General features: G+C 42.7%; 1 protein-coding gene across 5 annotated transcripts in view; it reads right to left on the bottom strand.

The window, feature by feature from the left end:
• LOC131132006 (proton myo-inositol cotransporter-like) overlaps window positions 1-13,317 on the bottom strand; it is a 33,414-nt gene that overhangs the window by 17,635 nt on the left and 2,462 nt on the right. For 2 of the 5 annotated variants that reach the window (XM_058077134.2, XM_078798575.1), the window contains exons 3-5: window positions 12,762-13,314; window positions 6,931-7,090; window positions 4,778-4,986 (exon numbers count right to left, since the gene is read on the bottom strand). In XM_058077134.2, coding sequence (XP_057933117.1) covers window positions 4,778-4,986; window positions 6,931-7,090; window positions 12,762-13,287 — 895 coding nt within the window. In that variant the 5' untranslated portion in view covers window positions 13,288-13,314. Of the gene's footprint in view, window positions 1-4,777; window positions 4,987-6,930; window positions 7,091-12,761 lie in introns of all 5 variants that reach the window. The other 3 variants (XM_058077135.2, XM_078798580.1, XM_078798583.1) reach the window with 2 other exon arrangements.

Here is a 13,317-nt window from a genome sequence, read left to right as displayed (position 1 = left end):
ATTTACACATACGACTACATTTATACATCAGAAAAGTAGAAAAAGCATAGTTTATCCCTTTAACAAACAAACTCCCTAACATATTTAATTACGGCCATGTTTTGTCATCGTGGAACGTAAGCAACCCTTGCTCCATGAGGATTTCAGTGTGGATTTGAACAGGCTCTGGGGCCATGGTGCAGTTTCATGAAAATGTTCAAACACTGTCAATTATTAATAGTCACTGGGAGAAGTGGAGGCTCCAGTGGAGGGAGACTATGGTGAGACTGAATGTGTGGAAGTGTGTTAGCAACGGCGTGTCCATTTGAATTGCAAATGGGAAGATTTAAAAGTATGATGGCGGCAATGTTTTTTTAAAGAAATTGCTCAAATAACCGGAAGCAGGTGGATAAAAACTGACACAGACTCACTGCTCTTTGCAACTATTACAAACAACAGTGTACGTATTTGTTTGTGTAAACTTATTCTTCGATTCCTGGAGAGTGAAAATGTGTCAAAACATGTACAGTACAACCGCTTCGTTACCTGTGCTGTTATTCTTCCAACAAATACACCAAATGGTGACACTGTTGACTTGAAACTTCTCACACAACTCAACTACCTCATAGTTATGAGTTTTTATCTCATAATTCCTACTTCATAATTAGGACTTTTAGGACTAAATTTTTTTATCTCATAAATCCTACCTCAGAATTCCAATTTTACATCTCATAAATCCTGCTTCATAATTCTGACTCTTTGATTAATATTTTTTATTTTTTTATTTTTTTTATTGATTTCTCATAATTTCAAAATGTTTAAATTACATAATTCCTCAAAATTTCAAGTTTATTTTTCCTATCTCATAGTGATGACCTTTTAATTATGAAATTTAATTTTTTTAATTCCAATCTCATAATTATGACTTTTTTGCCACATAATTTCAATATTTTAATCTCATAATTCCTACCTCATAATTATTACTTTTTATCTTGGAATTTTGATTTTTCAATCTCATAATTCGTACCCAATAATTATGACATTCCGATCTCCTAATTTTGACTTTTTATCTCATAATTAAAAATTTTTAATCACATAATTCCTATCTCACAGTTATGAATTTTTAATCCCGTAATTTTGTTTTTTAAATCTTTTAATTCCTATCTAATAATTATGACTTAATTGTGGCTTCCCGTTTGTTTTCTTTGTGTCTGAAATGGGCTTCATATAGTGTAATATTTTGTGTACACGGTAGAGGGCGCCACAAACGTCCAAACTTGGACTGACATTTTTACATGATGAATTTGAAAGGCCTTAATTCCTCACATCTCTTTTGAGACACCCCAGTCCATCCAGTACCTCAAATATTGTGTGTCAGATGCCAGAATCAATCGGTTTCATGCCTTTGCAAAGGTCATCCACCAGGGAAAGCCAATGAAGAAGATGGATTGTAAATGACACCCAACAGAGCGTTCACGTGAAACACCTCGGGTCAGGTATTGCTTTAAAAAAAATCAATAGGGATATTGTTGTGACATCCTTGAGCATGTCACCAAGGGTCATCCAAGACACGATACCCAATATAGAAAGTGCAATGACGCATTACTCCACAACACAAATGAACCAACGACTGTTCCCATCAATCAACGTCCAGACGTGTCCTTTTTGTTATTTTTTCTTCATCTGACTCATCTCAGTGTTGTTTGGAAGCAACAAGCCTGCGCCTCACAAATCAATGAAATATCAAGTTTCACAAGAAGAATGACAATATAATGGCGCCGAGGACCGACCAATATTTGCCACATTATTGCTTCACGGTCGTAATTGTAGGCCAAATACCAGCATTTACTTCCCCTCCGCTAACCGTTCCAACAATCTATCCACTTTTCAAGGAAATGAAGTGGCCACTAAGGTCGTTTATTTTTGTGTAACAAGCTAATGCAACAACGCTCACATTGAATCCTCTCCTCTGTTATGACTGCAGCTATTTCTATAATAATACTTCCATCATCACATTCTTGACCTGAGCGGCTTTTACACCTCCAGCGTGTTTACGTGTGTGTGTTTGTTGGAAGGATAGAAAGGTTGACACACGCTTTAATCATTGTTATGTCTGAGGTTAGAGGGAGAGAAAAGGGATGGGGAAAGTGTTGTTTCCATGGTAACCGACATGCCGGCAATGGGGCCATGGTGAGAACACACGCACGATATTCATGAATAGAGGGTTCAGCGGGCAAATCCCATTGGATTTTAAACAGAATGTCTCAGAGGGAAAGCTTTAACATCTTAACAATAGTGACGCACAATGCAGCCTTAAAGGTGCCCTATTAGGGAAAACAATGATCATATATATAATAGTAATATGTGTTCCTTCAGCCTGTTTATGAGCATCAAATGTGAAAGGTATCCTCACTTCACTATCTAGAGAAGATAAACAGTTGCTTGGAAGTTGCCCGCCCCTTGTATATACGCCCACCACTTCACATGGTACAGCTTTGTAGAAAAAAAAAAAGCTTCACTATACACCTTAAAAAAAAAACCTGGAGCTATTTCTGTGTCCAGGCGTGGACAAACACAGCTGATTTGCATTAAAGCCATACACACAAAATCGAGGCATCAAGGGTCTAGATCTTGGGCAACACACTTCCAATACTGGGAGCTCTGACACATATTTAAATTGTTTAAAAAATAGTATAAAAAGATCAGGAAAAGGAAAAGACAAAAAAAGCTATTGTTTAGTTCTGGAAGCACACACTTAGAACACCAGCCGCATGGCTCATCACACCATTAGGAGGTGATACAATTGTTAGTCGAAGCACCAATATAAATTAATCCTGCACCATGTTGAGCATTTATGCAGGAATTTAGTAGAGCATGCAAAACATGTAAACACCACATGTATTATTATTTTTTTTTTTTTACTATGAAAACTCAATATTTCATCTTTATTCCAAACTAATTGTGGGATTAAGGTAAGGGCCCTTCCTAAAGGTTGAAGCTCAACCATACAATTAAAGTAGGATCAATTTAAAACCATTAATTAGCGCACTGGAAAAAACAGCACTGCCAGAATCAATGTACTTAATTGCTTTGCTTTACTTTAGTGGACACTTATGCTAAGCTATTAGGCAAAAACCAAACAGTAGGGACACTTAGCATATGTCATGAAAAAATTGCACTTTTTTGGGGACTTTTGACCGTCATACACAATGAATTAATTGATATAAAAAGATATAAAAACAGCTAAAAAGAGACTGTTAAGAATGCACGTAATGGGGTGTAAATATTCCACATATAAAGACATTCCTGCATATTAACCAACATGGCAGAGTGACACCTCGCTACACCACAGCGGCTAGCTGCTAGCCGGCTAGAGCTACATACGCTACATATTGGAGCTGCGGCCACTGAGCTGAATTTGGAAAAGTTAACGCTACGTGTAGTGTTTGTTTCTATGTTTGAAGTTCCGGGAATCCTTAAAAGCACGGCAAAATGCTGTAAATATTCCATGTTATTATGAATGTATATGTTACTACATGCTTATATCATGGATGTAAAATGATAAAACATTTTGGAGGTGTTTTAATAGTGCTTTCTAGACACCCCATGTGTCCCATTACGTGCATTGATGAGCTGTCTCTTTTATCTGTTTTTATATCTTTATAACATGCAGAAAAGACCAAGATTGTGGATGATGGGCAGAATCCCCCAAAAGTATCGGCTGAATGAGAGGATGCAGACTGCAGAAGAGATGCTGAGATGACACAGCTGAGCACACAGTGAGTCTGCTGCCTTCGTGTTCACGAGTGTGGTGAAGGTTCCTCTTCACTGCAGGCCACACGGGCCCCAAGGGGATGTTTGGATGGCACTCCTGCCAGACACATGGTGTTCTCAGTTGTCAAGGTTGATTAGATACTGGATGAAAGTGATCCCCCTCGCTTCTTTCGGGCGACTGGTCACAGCGCCAAGAGCTGTGTTCATGGCCCTCAACGACACACTTAGTGAAAGTTCAAATGGGCTCATTACTGGTCACCATGAATTCATTCACTCTCTGTCATGTGAGTAGCTAGCTATATATACCACTGCAAGCTAGAACAACAATAATACACATGTTGTGAATTAATAATACGCAAGAACACAAGGTAGCATCTGAAAATGACAAATGACATACGTTCACTGAGGCGCTATTTGTAAGTCAGGGTAATGGGGTAAGTCTGCCTGTCTGAAACTCTCAGATTTGTGAGACTTTTCCCCCTGACTACACTTACTCTGTTGCAATGCAAATGTATTACTCTTTTGAGCGCATATTTTGAAAACCCAAAGTCTTTACTTAAGTGGCCCCACCAACTAACCAGAACTACTTTCCTCATCACCGAAATCCACCATTGATGCACTACTCTGCTACATGTAAAAAAAAAAAAACAATCCAAACTATCCCTCTAACTTTAGTACCTTAAAAATCTATATCTGTGTCCCTGAATAAAGTGAACACAGTTACCTTGGACTGTACTTTTGTATTTGTCTCTGTACATTAGGAATCAGGGGATGGAAATAAATTGCTGCACTTTTTTGCAATTAAAGAGACGATTCCATTTAGACACAACAATATTGTGCAAATTAGTGTCGATTAGCCTGCAGGCTTCACTGCCGTGACTAGTGGATTTGTTTGTTGGCACAGTTGAGCTGTCAGTGAGGGGGAACAGCATGGAATGCTTGGTAGGAACATGTGTTGTGTGCATACATACGATACAACAACATCCACTCGAGCATCTACTTCCTCCCCCAGCCCTCCTCTTACCTCCTCCGCCGTCCTTCTCCTCTTCCTCGATGCTGTTCTTGATGCTGTCGTACTCCTCGTCGATGTTCTGGTTGCCCCGTATCTGGCTGAGCACCCTGCGGGCCTTCTGAGTCAGCCCTCGCTGGATCAGCCAGCGGGGGCTCTCGGGCAGGAAGAGGAATCCTACAAACTGGAGAACAGCGGGCGCCACCGACAGGCCCAGCATGTACCTGCAGAAGCGAGAAGGGGAAACACAGCGTTCATATCTACTCGACTGTAATGTCTTCGTGACAGGAAGCTTTTGTCTGTTCAGGTTGTATTGTCAACTTTGATTGAATAGTATCTGTCCTTATTCACAAATAATTAGTCTCGCATTGCATCTATTTTGGAGCCAGCAGCAGATTTTCCTCTGACAAATAGAATCACACACCTCAAAATACATCTCAAGACAACAGCAGAACATTATGAACACGGTTTCGCACGTTTGACAGCAAACCCAAACTACAAAGTGACAATTTGCAGTGTCTAGACAGAAAAGACTCAATCACACACACAAACGTCTGAAACACTGAATTATTATACAAAGAGGAAAATTGGCCCCCGCCTCCACTTAAGCACACAATCAAAGTGCAATATGTTCCGAGAAATGGGCTTCCTGGAAGTCCAAAAATTGTGGAGAAGGATGGAGTACTAAGTGCAAGTACTGTATGTACAAATATATAATAAAAGGAAGCACGCACAGTAAGTGCGTACAAAAACGTTCTTTTGCTCAGAGCCTCACCTTCACAATCCTGCATGAAACCCACCAATTTGTGATGTCGGGATAACTAATCTGCGACATCAGAGCGCTGCCTCATGCAGAAAGGACAGCCTTTATCTACTCTGACATTTCACAACTCAGCATGCAAACACTGTAAATAGGCTTTTATTCTGACACAAGGAGAGGAAGGAAAAGGAAGATAAGAGATTGCACTGTATGGTTGAAATGTGCAGATTTGTGCTCATTTGCATATAACAGTGATTGGATGTTTACTGAAAGGAGGGGGAGGGAGGGCCGATCTGGACTCTGAAGAAACTTGCAGAGATGAGTGGAGTGAAATTTCACTTCTAAAATGTCGATTTGAGGAGGCAAGCCATTTATTTAGGGGGACTTTTGTACTTTCAGCTGCTGTCAGATTGAGTTTCATTGAGTTCCATTATGTGTGACGTCATTGATCTGACATCAGCTGTGATGGGACAAGTAATACAAAAATGTACATGCTGGTTCAGACGGTTACATTAAATAGTGGTTGCTGTGATTGTTTATTGCATTAAAATGTGCCTGACACTCTACATGTGTGTGCCCTGTTGGTCGCACAGTAGTTGAGGGGTTAGCATATAGGCCACACAGTCAGGAGATCGGGTTTGATTCCCTGCATGTGCATGGGTTTTCTCCGGTACTCTGGTTTGCTTCCATATCACAAAAACATGCATGCTAGGTTAATTGGCGACTCTAAATTGTCCATAGGTATGAATATGAGTGTGAATGGTTGTTTGTCTATATGTGCAGTGTGACCAGTCCAGGGTGTACCCCGCCTCTCGCCCAAAGACAGCTGGGATAGGCTCCAGCACCCCCCGCGACCCTCTTGAGGAAAAAGCGGTAGAAAATGAATGAATGAATGAATGAATGGTTGTTTGTCTATATGTGCCCTGTGATTGGCTGGCCACCAGTCCAGGGTCTACCCTACCTCTCGACCAAAGAGAGCTGGGATAGGCTCCAGCATACCCGTGACCCTAGTGAGGATAAGCGGCATAGAAAATGGCTGGGTGTGCACTGTGCCCCTCTCAGACAATTTACCACTGAGCAGTGTGTGCTTCGCCTGCGCCGAGAATAGACGAGGTTGGAGCTCTGAGCGCACCTTCGGCGTACTGTTTTTTTCACAAAACTGAAACTGTGGACACCTCACTACCACGTTACCAAATTGGCTGCGCAAAATTACCACTGCACCGGGTGCGCCACACTCCACCACCCTGCGCTGCCCCACGAAACTAGAGCCCTTTGGGGTTGAGCCAGCTTGAACTCCTCTGACATTTTATATGATGGGTGATAATATCCTGCATTACATACAAACATCATGGCTAATCATATGTGTTTCCAATAAAAGCATCATGGATTTTCTGTGTGCATATCTGACCTCCAACCGTCGCGCTGCACATAGCTGAAGGCGCCATCGATGAGGCTGGCGGTGAACTGTCCGCCGGTGATGAAGAGGGTGTTAACGGTCACCAGCTGGCCACGGAGGTGTGGCGGAGAGGCCTCAGCAATGTATACAGGCACCGTCATGGAGGCGATGCCTGCACCGTGGGGGTGAGAAAGCAAGAGATCAACAAGTTGACACTTGAATAAAGTGAGAATTATTTTGACAGCATAGAAAGGATACGAGATGAATGAAAGATGTGCTCGTCTATGCTTTGATAAAAACCAAATAGTACTGTCAATAGATTGTGTGTGCAAAACCATCACAAAAACACATAAATAATGTCCTTACTTTAGAACCATGAAAAGAGTTTCTCGTGCCTTATCAACCCAGTAACAATACTTTATTTGCTACTACGATATGTACTCTATTTTTCCCTCTCAACCCAACCGCTCGAGACAGACGGCCACCCCACAAAGCCAGGGTTTTGTTCAAGGTGGTTTCTTTCCCACAGGGAGTGATTTCTCATGTGGGGTTTCATGTAATAACTTTTAAATTGAAGTGAAAGGACAGGAAGAACTGGCACATATTAATTTCACAATAGAATCATTAAGACCAATAAAGTTATACATCTCCGCTGTACATCTGCCTGAGGGGTGGGGTACTTCTCCAATTACCTCAGTGGGGAAAATGGCCAATGTTTGATTAGATTAGATAGAATTTTATCGACCCCTCGGTTGCGTGGCCTCAGGGAAATGAAGGTTCCAGTAGCAGCAACACAGTATGCAGTATACAAGACAGTGTAGTGGCAATAGCAGCACATAAATAAAGTACAATTTGCAAGTTAGAATCCATGCTTCTCTCCATCTTGCGCCATCCCCCACCCTTCCAGCACTCACACATATACCTGAAAATAGAAGTACATACCATAAGGTCAGGCTACTATGGAGAAAGGCTAGGCTTTGGAATGGGATGACTTTATATGACAGTAATTGTGACAAAATATTCATCTTGGCCACTGATGAATGAATGCAAAAAAATAGCTTCATGTGCATCCTAGGGACACTACCCAACAATCTAAAGTGTATTTTGCTCCACGTGGAGGTATAACACAAGACCACGGTGTTCTGCAGCTGGCTCGTGATAAGCTCTATTAATAGCCTGCTTGCTATGCACCCCCACCCTCCACAGCCACCACCATCATCATCATGCCCTCTCCTCCCATCTCTTCCCCTTCTTCTTCTTCTTGTTACTTACATCCACCCTGCCCTGACTGGTCACCATGCCTTACGTGGCTACCTGTTGCTATGGCAACCTCATCTCAGGAAATCAGCCAGTCGGGCACCATGCGGTGGCAGCTTTTGGGAAGACAAATCCAATAACACACAGATTGGATGCTCAGAAAAGATGGTGATTTGGGTGATTTGAATGCTCTGTTGCTGTCGGTCTTGCATCAGAAAAAAAACACCCTTCCACTTTAATCGTCTTGATGATTTAACATCGATGTGAAGCTACATGGCCCAAACTCACGCAAGTTCAAAGCTTCACGGAGGTTCATACAAACTAATCTGTGGACCCGAAACCTTTGCAGGACTCTTTTATCAGACATCGATAAAGTTAAAGCAATCCCTGCTGATGCCACAGTGAGCAACTTGAGGGATCCTGCTGAAACTTTCCTAATTGAAAAAGCCACAGACCCAAAAGAGATCCCACTACTGACACCAACATTTCTTTTCAACACCAATGGAGAGAAGAAATAAGTTGTTCGAGGACAACCTTGTCTTTTGTGGAATTTATTCTGATGAAGGAGACGATCACGCAGCCTTTTGATCCAAGTGTATCGCTGAAGAACGGGGCAGAAGCATAGTTATACAAACTTTATCGGGGGGTGGGGGGGACTGGTGCAATAATATGCATAGTGTTTCTCTGCTGCTGTTGGCATGGAAACAAAAATGTCTCCAGCCTTGAACCATCAACCAATATTTTGGCTGCAAAATATTAACAGAGGAAAAATGAATACTTCAGGAAGACCAATCTGCCCCAGGAGCTGCTGCTCCAGTTCTATACTGCAATCATTCAGTCTGTTCTGTGCACTTCCACCACTGTCTGGTTTGGCTCTGCAACCAAACAGGACAGGATCAGACTACGAAGGGCTATCGAATCCGCAGAAAAAAAATAATTGGAGCCGACCTTCCCTCCATTTGTGACCTGTATCGGTGCAGGGCCAGAAAGCGGGCAGGGAACATTACTGCAGACCCCTCGCACCCCGGACACAAACTACGTACTACACGGTACTGTAAGCCAGTTTACATTGGAGTAGTGTGTAATACCCTTCCAGTCCCGATCTGCTACACATACAAGAATGAAAAATTGTCAAAATATGCACCCCTACTGTGTTGCTTTTGCCATTATCCTTTGGAAATTTGGTACATACCCTGACAGGATTGACAAGCAGTTAGTTAGAAATTAGTTGAAAAACATCATCGAAGGAGCACTTAACTGCCCATAAGTCATTGAATATACAGTCATGTGAATGCAGGTGTACCTAATGTTGTGGCTGATGATTGTCGAGCACTCAGGCAGCATCAGAAAGTGACCCAAATGTGTTTGCGGTGCATGCAGACATGCAAATACTCGCACAAGTTCAACAAAAACCCCCGCAATGCTTCCATACCCTCATCTGCTGTAATGCCTCTATCTGTATTCTCCTCATTAAACCAATTTCCTGTCTTCACTGCCACTTTTCACCTCCCGGCTGCCCTTGTTTCATCCTATTTGGAGCTGTATACACATTCCTCGGCACCGGCCGAGGCTACAGACCGCCCATACAAGCGAGGCTCTAGACTCAAGTGAATAATGATCATGCCCGTTTCACTGCTGCAACCAGCAAAAAAGGTCAAAAGTCAAAACACTTGACATTATCGACTAGGTGCTAGAGTGAGGCCTGTCTCTTTATTTTTGGCAGTGAATGCAACAATATTGCATCAAGTAGTATAGACAAAATGTCCACAACACTGCAGCCATTGTCTATCAAACAAATATGGCTGTTCACGTCCTTTTTTAATGATACTTGCTTTCATTGTCTGCTTAAACTAGCCTGCGGAGCCTCTAGGCACACAGGCTTGCAACTGACACACTTGATCACAGGCAGATACTTCACTCGAACCCCCCCATCACTGACAGTGAGGATGTTAGCCGCCACCGCCGCCGAGCATGGAGGAAGCTAATTAGGATTCCAGGGAAAAGTATCCTGGATAAAGAACAAGTCATTGACTTTCCAATGGCAAAAAGCCCCATGAGTGGGGATTTAATTCAGTGGAGAGAAATAGGATATTATGTCCACTCCTAATCAGATTCAGCAAGATCTGTTTTGTTTGACTTAAAACAATGCGCATCACAGAGATACAGTATTGATAGTTACGACAAAATAGCTTGATACAATGTTCAATCTTTTCACAAATCTGGTGGTGCATTCAAAGCCTCAGTAAGGATTTCTTTGTGCTTCAGGGCTCCCCGAGTAGTCACTCAAAAATACAAACTAGACTTCATCCGTTACTTTTCATGTATAAACCACCTGTCTACAATTATATGTTCCTCCCAAGTTATGAACCGATGTCTGACATCACTCATGGGCCAGATTCAGCTCACGGGCGCCAGTTAAACATCGCTGTAATAAATCTGTGTCAGTCATGACAACCTGCACTTGCATGGCATAATACAACAACAACAACAACAACAACAGTCTGGGCTAGTGTAAAAGGTCAGCTCAACAATAACCAGCCAGGAGATGACACACCAGAAGCCTTAAATGAGAAGAAGCAATAGAGACAACCGGGGCTGTGGTGGTGGGTGGCATTTCCTGGTTGGATAAACAGTTTCCATGACCTTTTGGTTAGATTCGTTCCAGAAATCCTAAGCTGCTGGCATCTTCCAGAACTGTTTGTGATGTAAATGTGAGCTAAGCAGCTGAAGTAATACAGCGGAATGAAAAATAACATCTCTGACGACTAATTGTGGTGCCGGAATGCATTTCCTGTTCCATCAAGGCTCTGGTTCATGCATGATTGTGTCATGGATACATCTGTATGGGGAAACACATTGATGGCTAAGGGGGAGGAGATTTTAAATTAACAAGCGAAATGAACTAATGAAGGCCCCGGTGATTAGTTGTGCATACAGAGCTTGATTTCAATATTTCGGTTGTGCTCATTAGCAGAATAGGAAGCAATACTCATTAATGATGTCAATGTTGGTTTGATGCTTTGTGTGCTTGTTAAAACATGAATGTGTACCAGCCACTGTATATGATGCACCAGCCATATTAATAAACACATGATGAATAAATATGCTATGACTGTGTCAATTAACTAGGATTGCATATTTGCATCATTGTTTTTATTTGTGGTATTGGCCGTTATTTGGGAACCATCTCACAGCAGTGTAGCCCAGTGCCAAAAATATAAATTGGCAGGGATCTACTAATCTGAGCATTATTATTTTTACAACAGCAATATGTGTTGCGATTCCCAAATGAAATGACAATTTCCTGACTCAGTTACACATTAGGTAATTGGTGAAATGGGCATTATGTTGAGGAAGGGGATAAAGACTAATTCTTCAAAACAGTCTGCATTTCCTATATTCCTCAGAGGAGCACTTCTTCCTCTCAAAGGAGGCGACCGACAACAGCCATCAGAGCGGCACACTGCACGGGAAGCTGGTTTTAACAACCCTTTCCTTGGGGGGATGTGACTCATGAGCAACACCAAAAATAATTTCGGGGACATATGTTGAAATGTGATCAAAAAGCAAGCTGTGTGGAAAGGATGCAGGAAGGAGAGGACAAACTGTTAGGACAAGCTTTAGGAAACAATCAGCACTAAAAGTGTTCAGTGTTGTTTCCATTAGGCGTGCTAGGACCACACACACACACACACACACACTTTTGCTTCTCCATTCATCATGCAATGGTACCCGAACAAATCTAATAAAGATCCTAATGATGATAATGGCAAAGACAGCAAGTTGTCGAACAGCCAGAGGCATGCAGCGTGATAGGCATGAGGACCAAACTGTGTAATTAGCATCTTAGCTAATTGCAATTATCTTGGATGGAGAGAATGCTCAGTGTTGAGTATGTGAGGGGGAATAGAGAGGAAGAATGAATATACAGAAGTTCAGACGCACTAAAACCCAAAAGTAGTACATTGCACATTAAGGACAGGAGTTTCCAAAGTGCAGCTCAGGGGCCATTTGTGGTCCGCTTCACTTTGTTCAAAACAAATTAAACAATAGAGGGGCGGCGATGCTTATTTTCCAACAGACTCCTCCAGTTCTGTTCCCACAGTGAATGCTACAGGACGTCATTTATTCCACATGTCATCCAGTTGGCTGAAAGATGGTTCTACTGCGCTGTACTGCGCTGTACTGTCTGCCCCCCTTTGTATAATGTGTATATTTATTATTTATTCATATGGCACTGCATTGGACTTTTTCTTGTGAAATTGAGCTTCTGTAACCTTGCGATTTCCCGATAAAGTTTGTCTAAGGCTAAGGAAAAATACACAAAAACAGTAAAAAGTGGGGGAAATGGAGCAAAAGACCACAAAAATAAAATACAAAGGATATATAACCATCATTTTGAGTACACAGTATGCCGATATACTATTAGCTTTATCAGTACCAGCTAAATAATTACTCCTTTTGTGTAGTGTACTATATTGTGAATTCATATTATTATTATGTTTTAGTAGTTTAACAACTTTTTGTCACTTTTACAAAAAACTACAACAGTAATTTGTGCTCGAAAATGCAGTTAATGATCTTACCGAGTCCGACTCCTACTACGAGCCTCCCCGCCAGCAGCACCTCCTTCCCGGGGGCGGTGCACAGCACGATCCCTCCGACGGTGCAGAAGAAGCTAGCCAGGAGGATGCACACCCTGCGCCCGAAGAGCCCGTTGAGGAAGGCTCCCAGGAGGGCGGCCAAGGCGGCCGCGGCCACAGTACTTGATATGAGCACTTCCTGCCACAGGGCGCTCAGCTTCAGCTGCCTCTTGAGCAACAGCATCGCCCCGGAGACCACCCCGGTGTCGTAGCCGAACAAGAACCCTCCCAGGGCGGAGAAGGCGGAGAGGACGTAGACGAAGCCGGGTGTGACATCCTGCTGGAACTGCTTCCGCGCAGCCCTCTCCAGGTCCCCGGTGGAGGTGGACGAGGCTGCCGGGGCGCTGGAGGCGGTGGAGGAAGAGGCCACCTGCAGGCTGCTGATGCTGGCGCTGGATGGAGCCTTGATGAGACTCCGCTCTCCTCCATCATTCACTTTCCTCCAGCGTTCGCCCATCAGGTTGCTCATACTCCGGAGGTTGTAGTCATGGTCCGCCTG

The sequence above is a fragment of the Doryrhamphus excisus genome, linkage group LG2 (genome assembly GCF_037039965.1).
Source record: "Doryrhamphus excisus strain RoL-2023G ecotype Guam linkage group LG2, RoL_Dexc_Guam_v1.1, whole genome shotgun sequence".
Classification (NCBI taxonomy): domain Eukaryota; kingdom Metazoa; phylum Chordata; class Actinopteri; order Syngnathiformes; family Syngnathidae; genus Doryrhamphus; species Doryrhamphus excisus.
The sequence above is the reverse complement of the archived record's forward strand: the minus strand, read 5'-3'. Positions and strand labels throughout refer to the sequence as shown.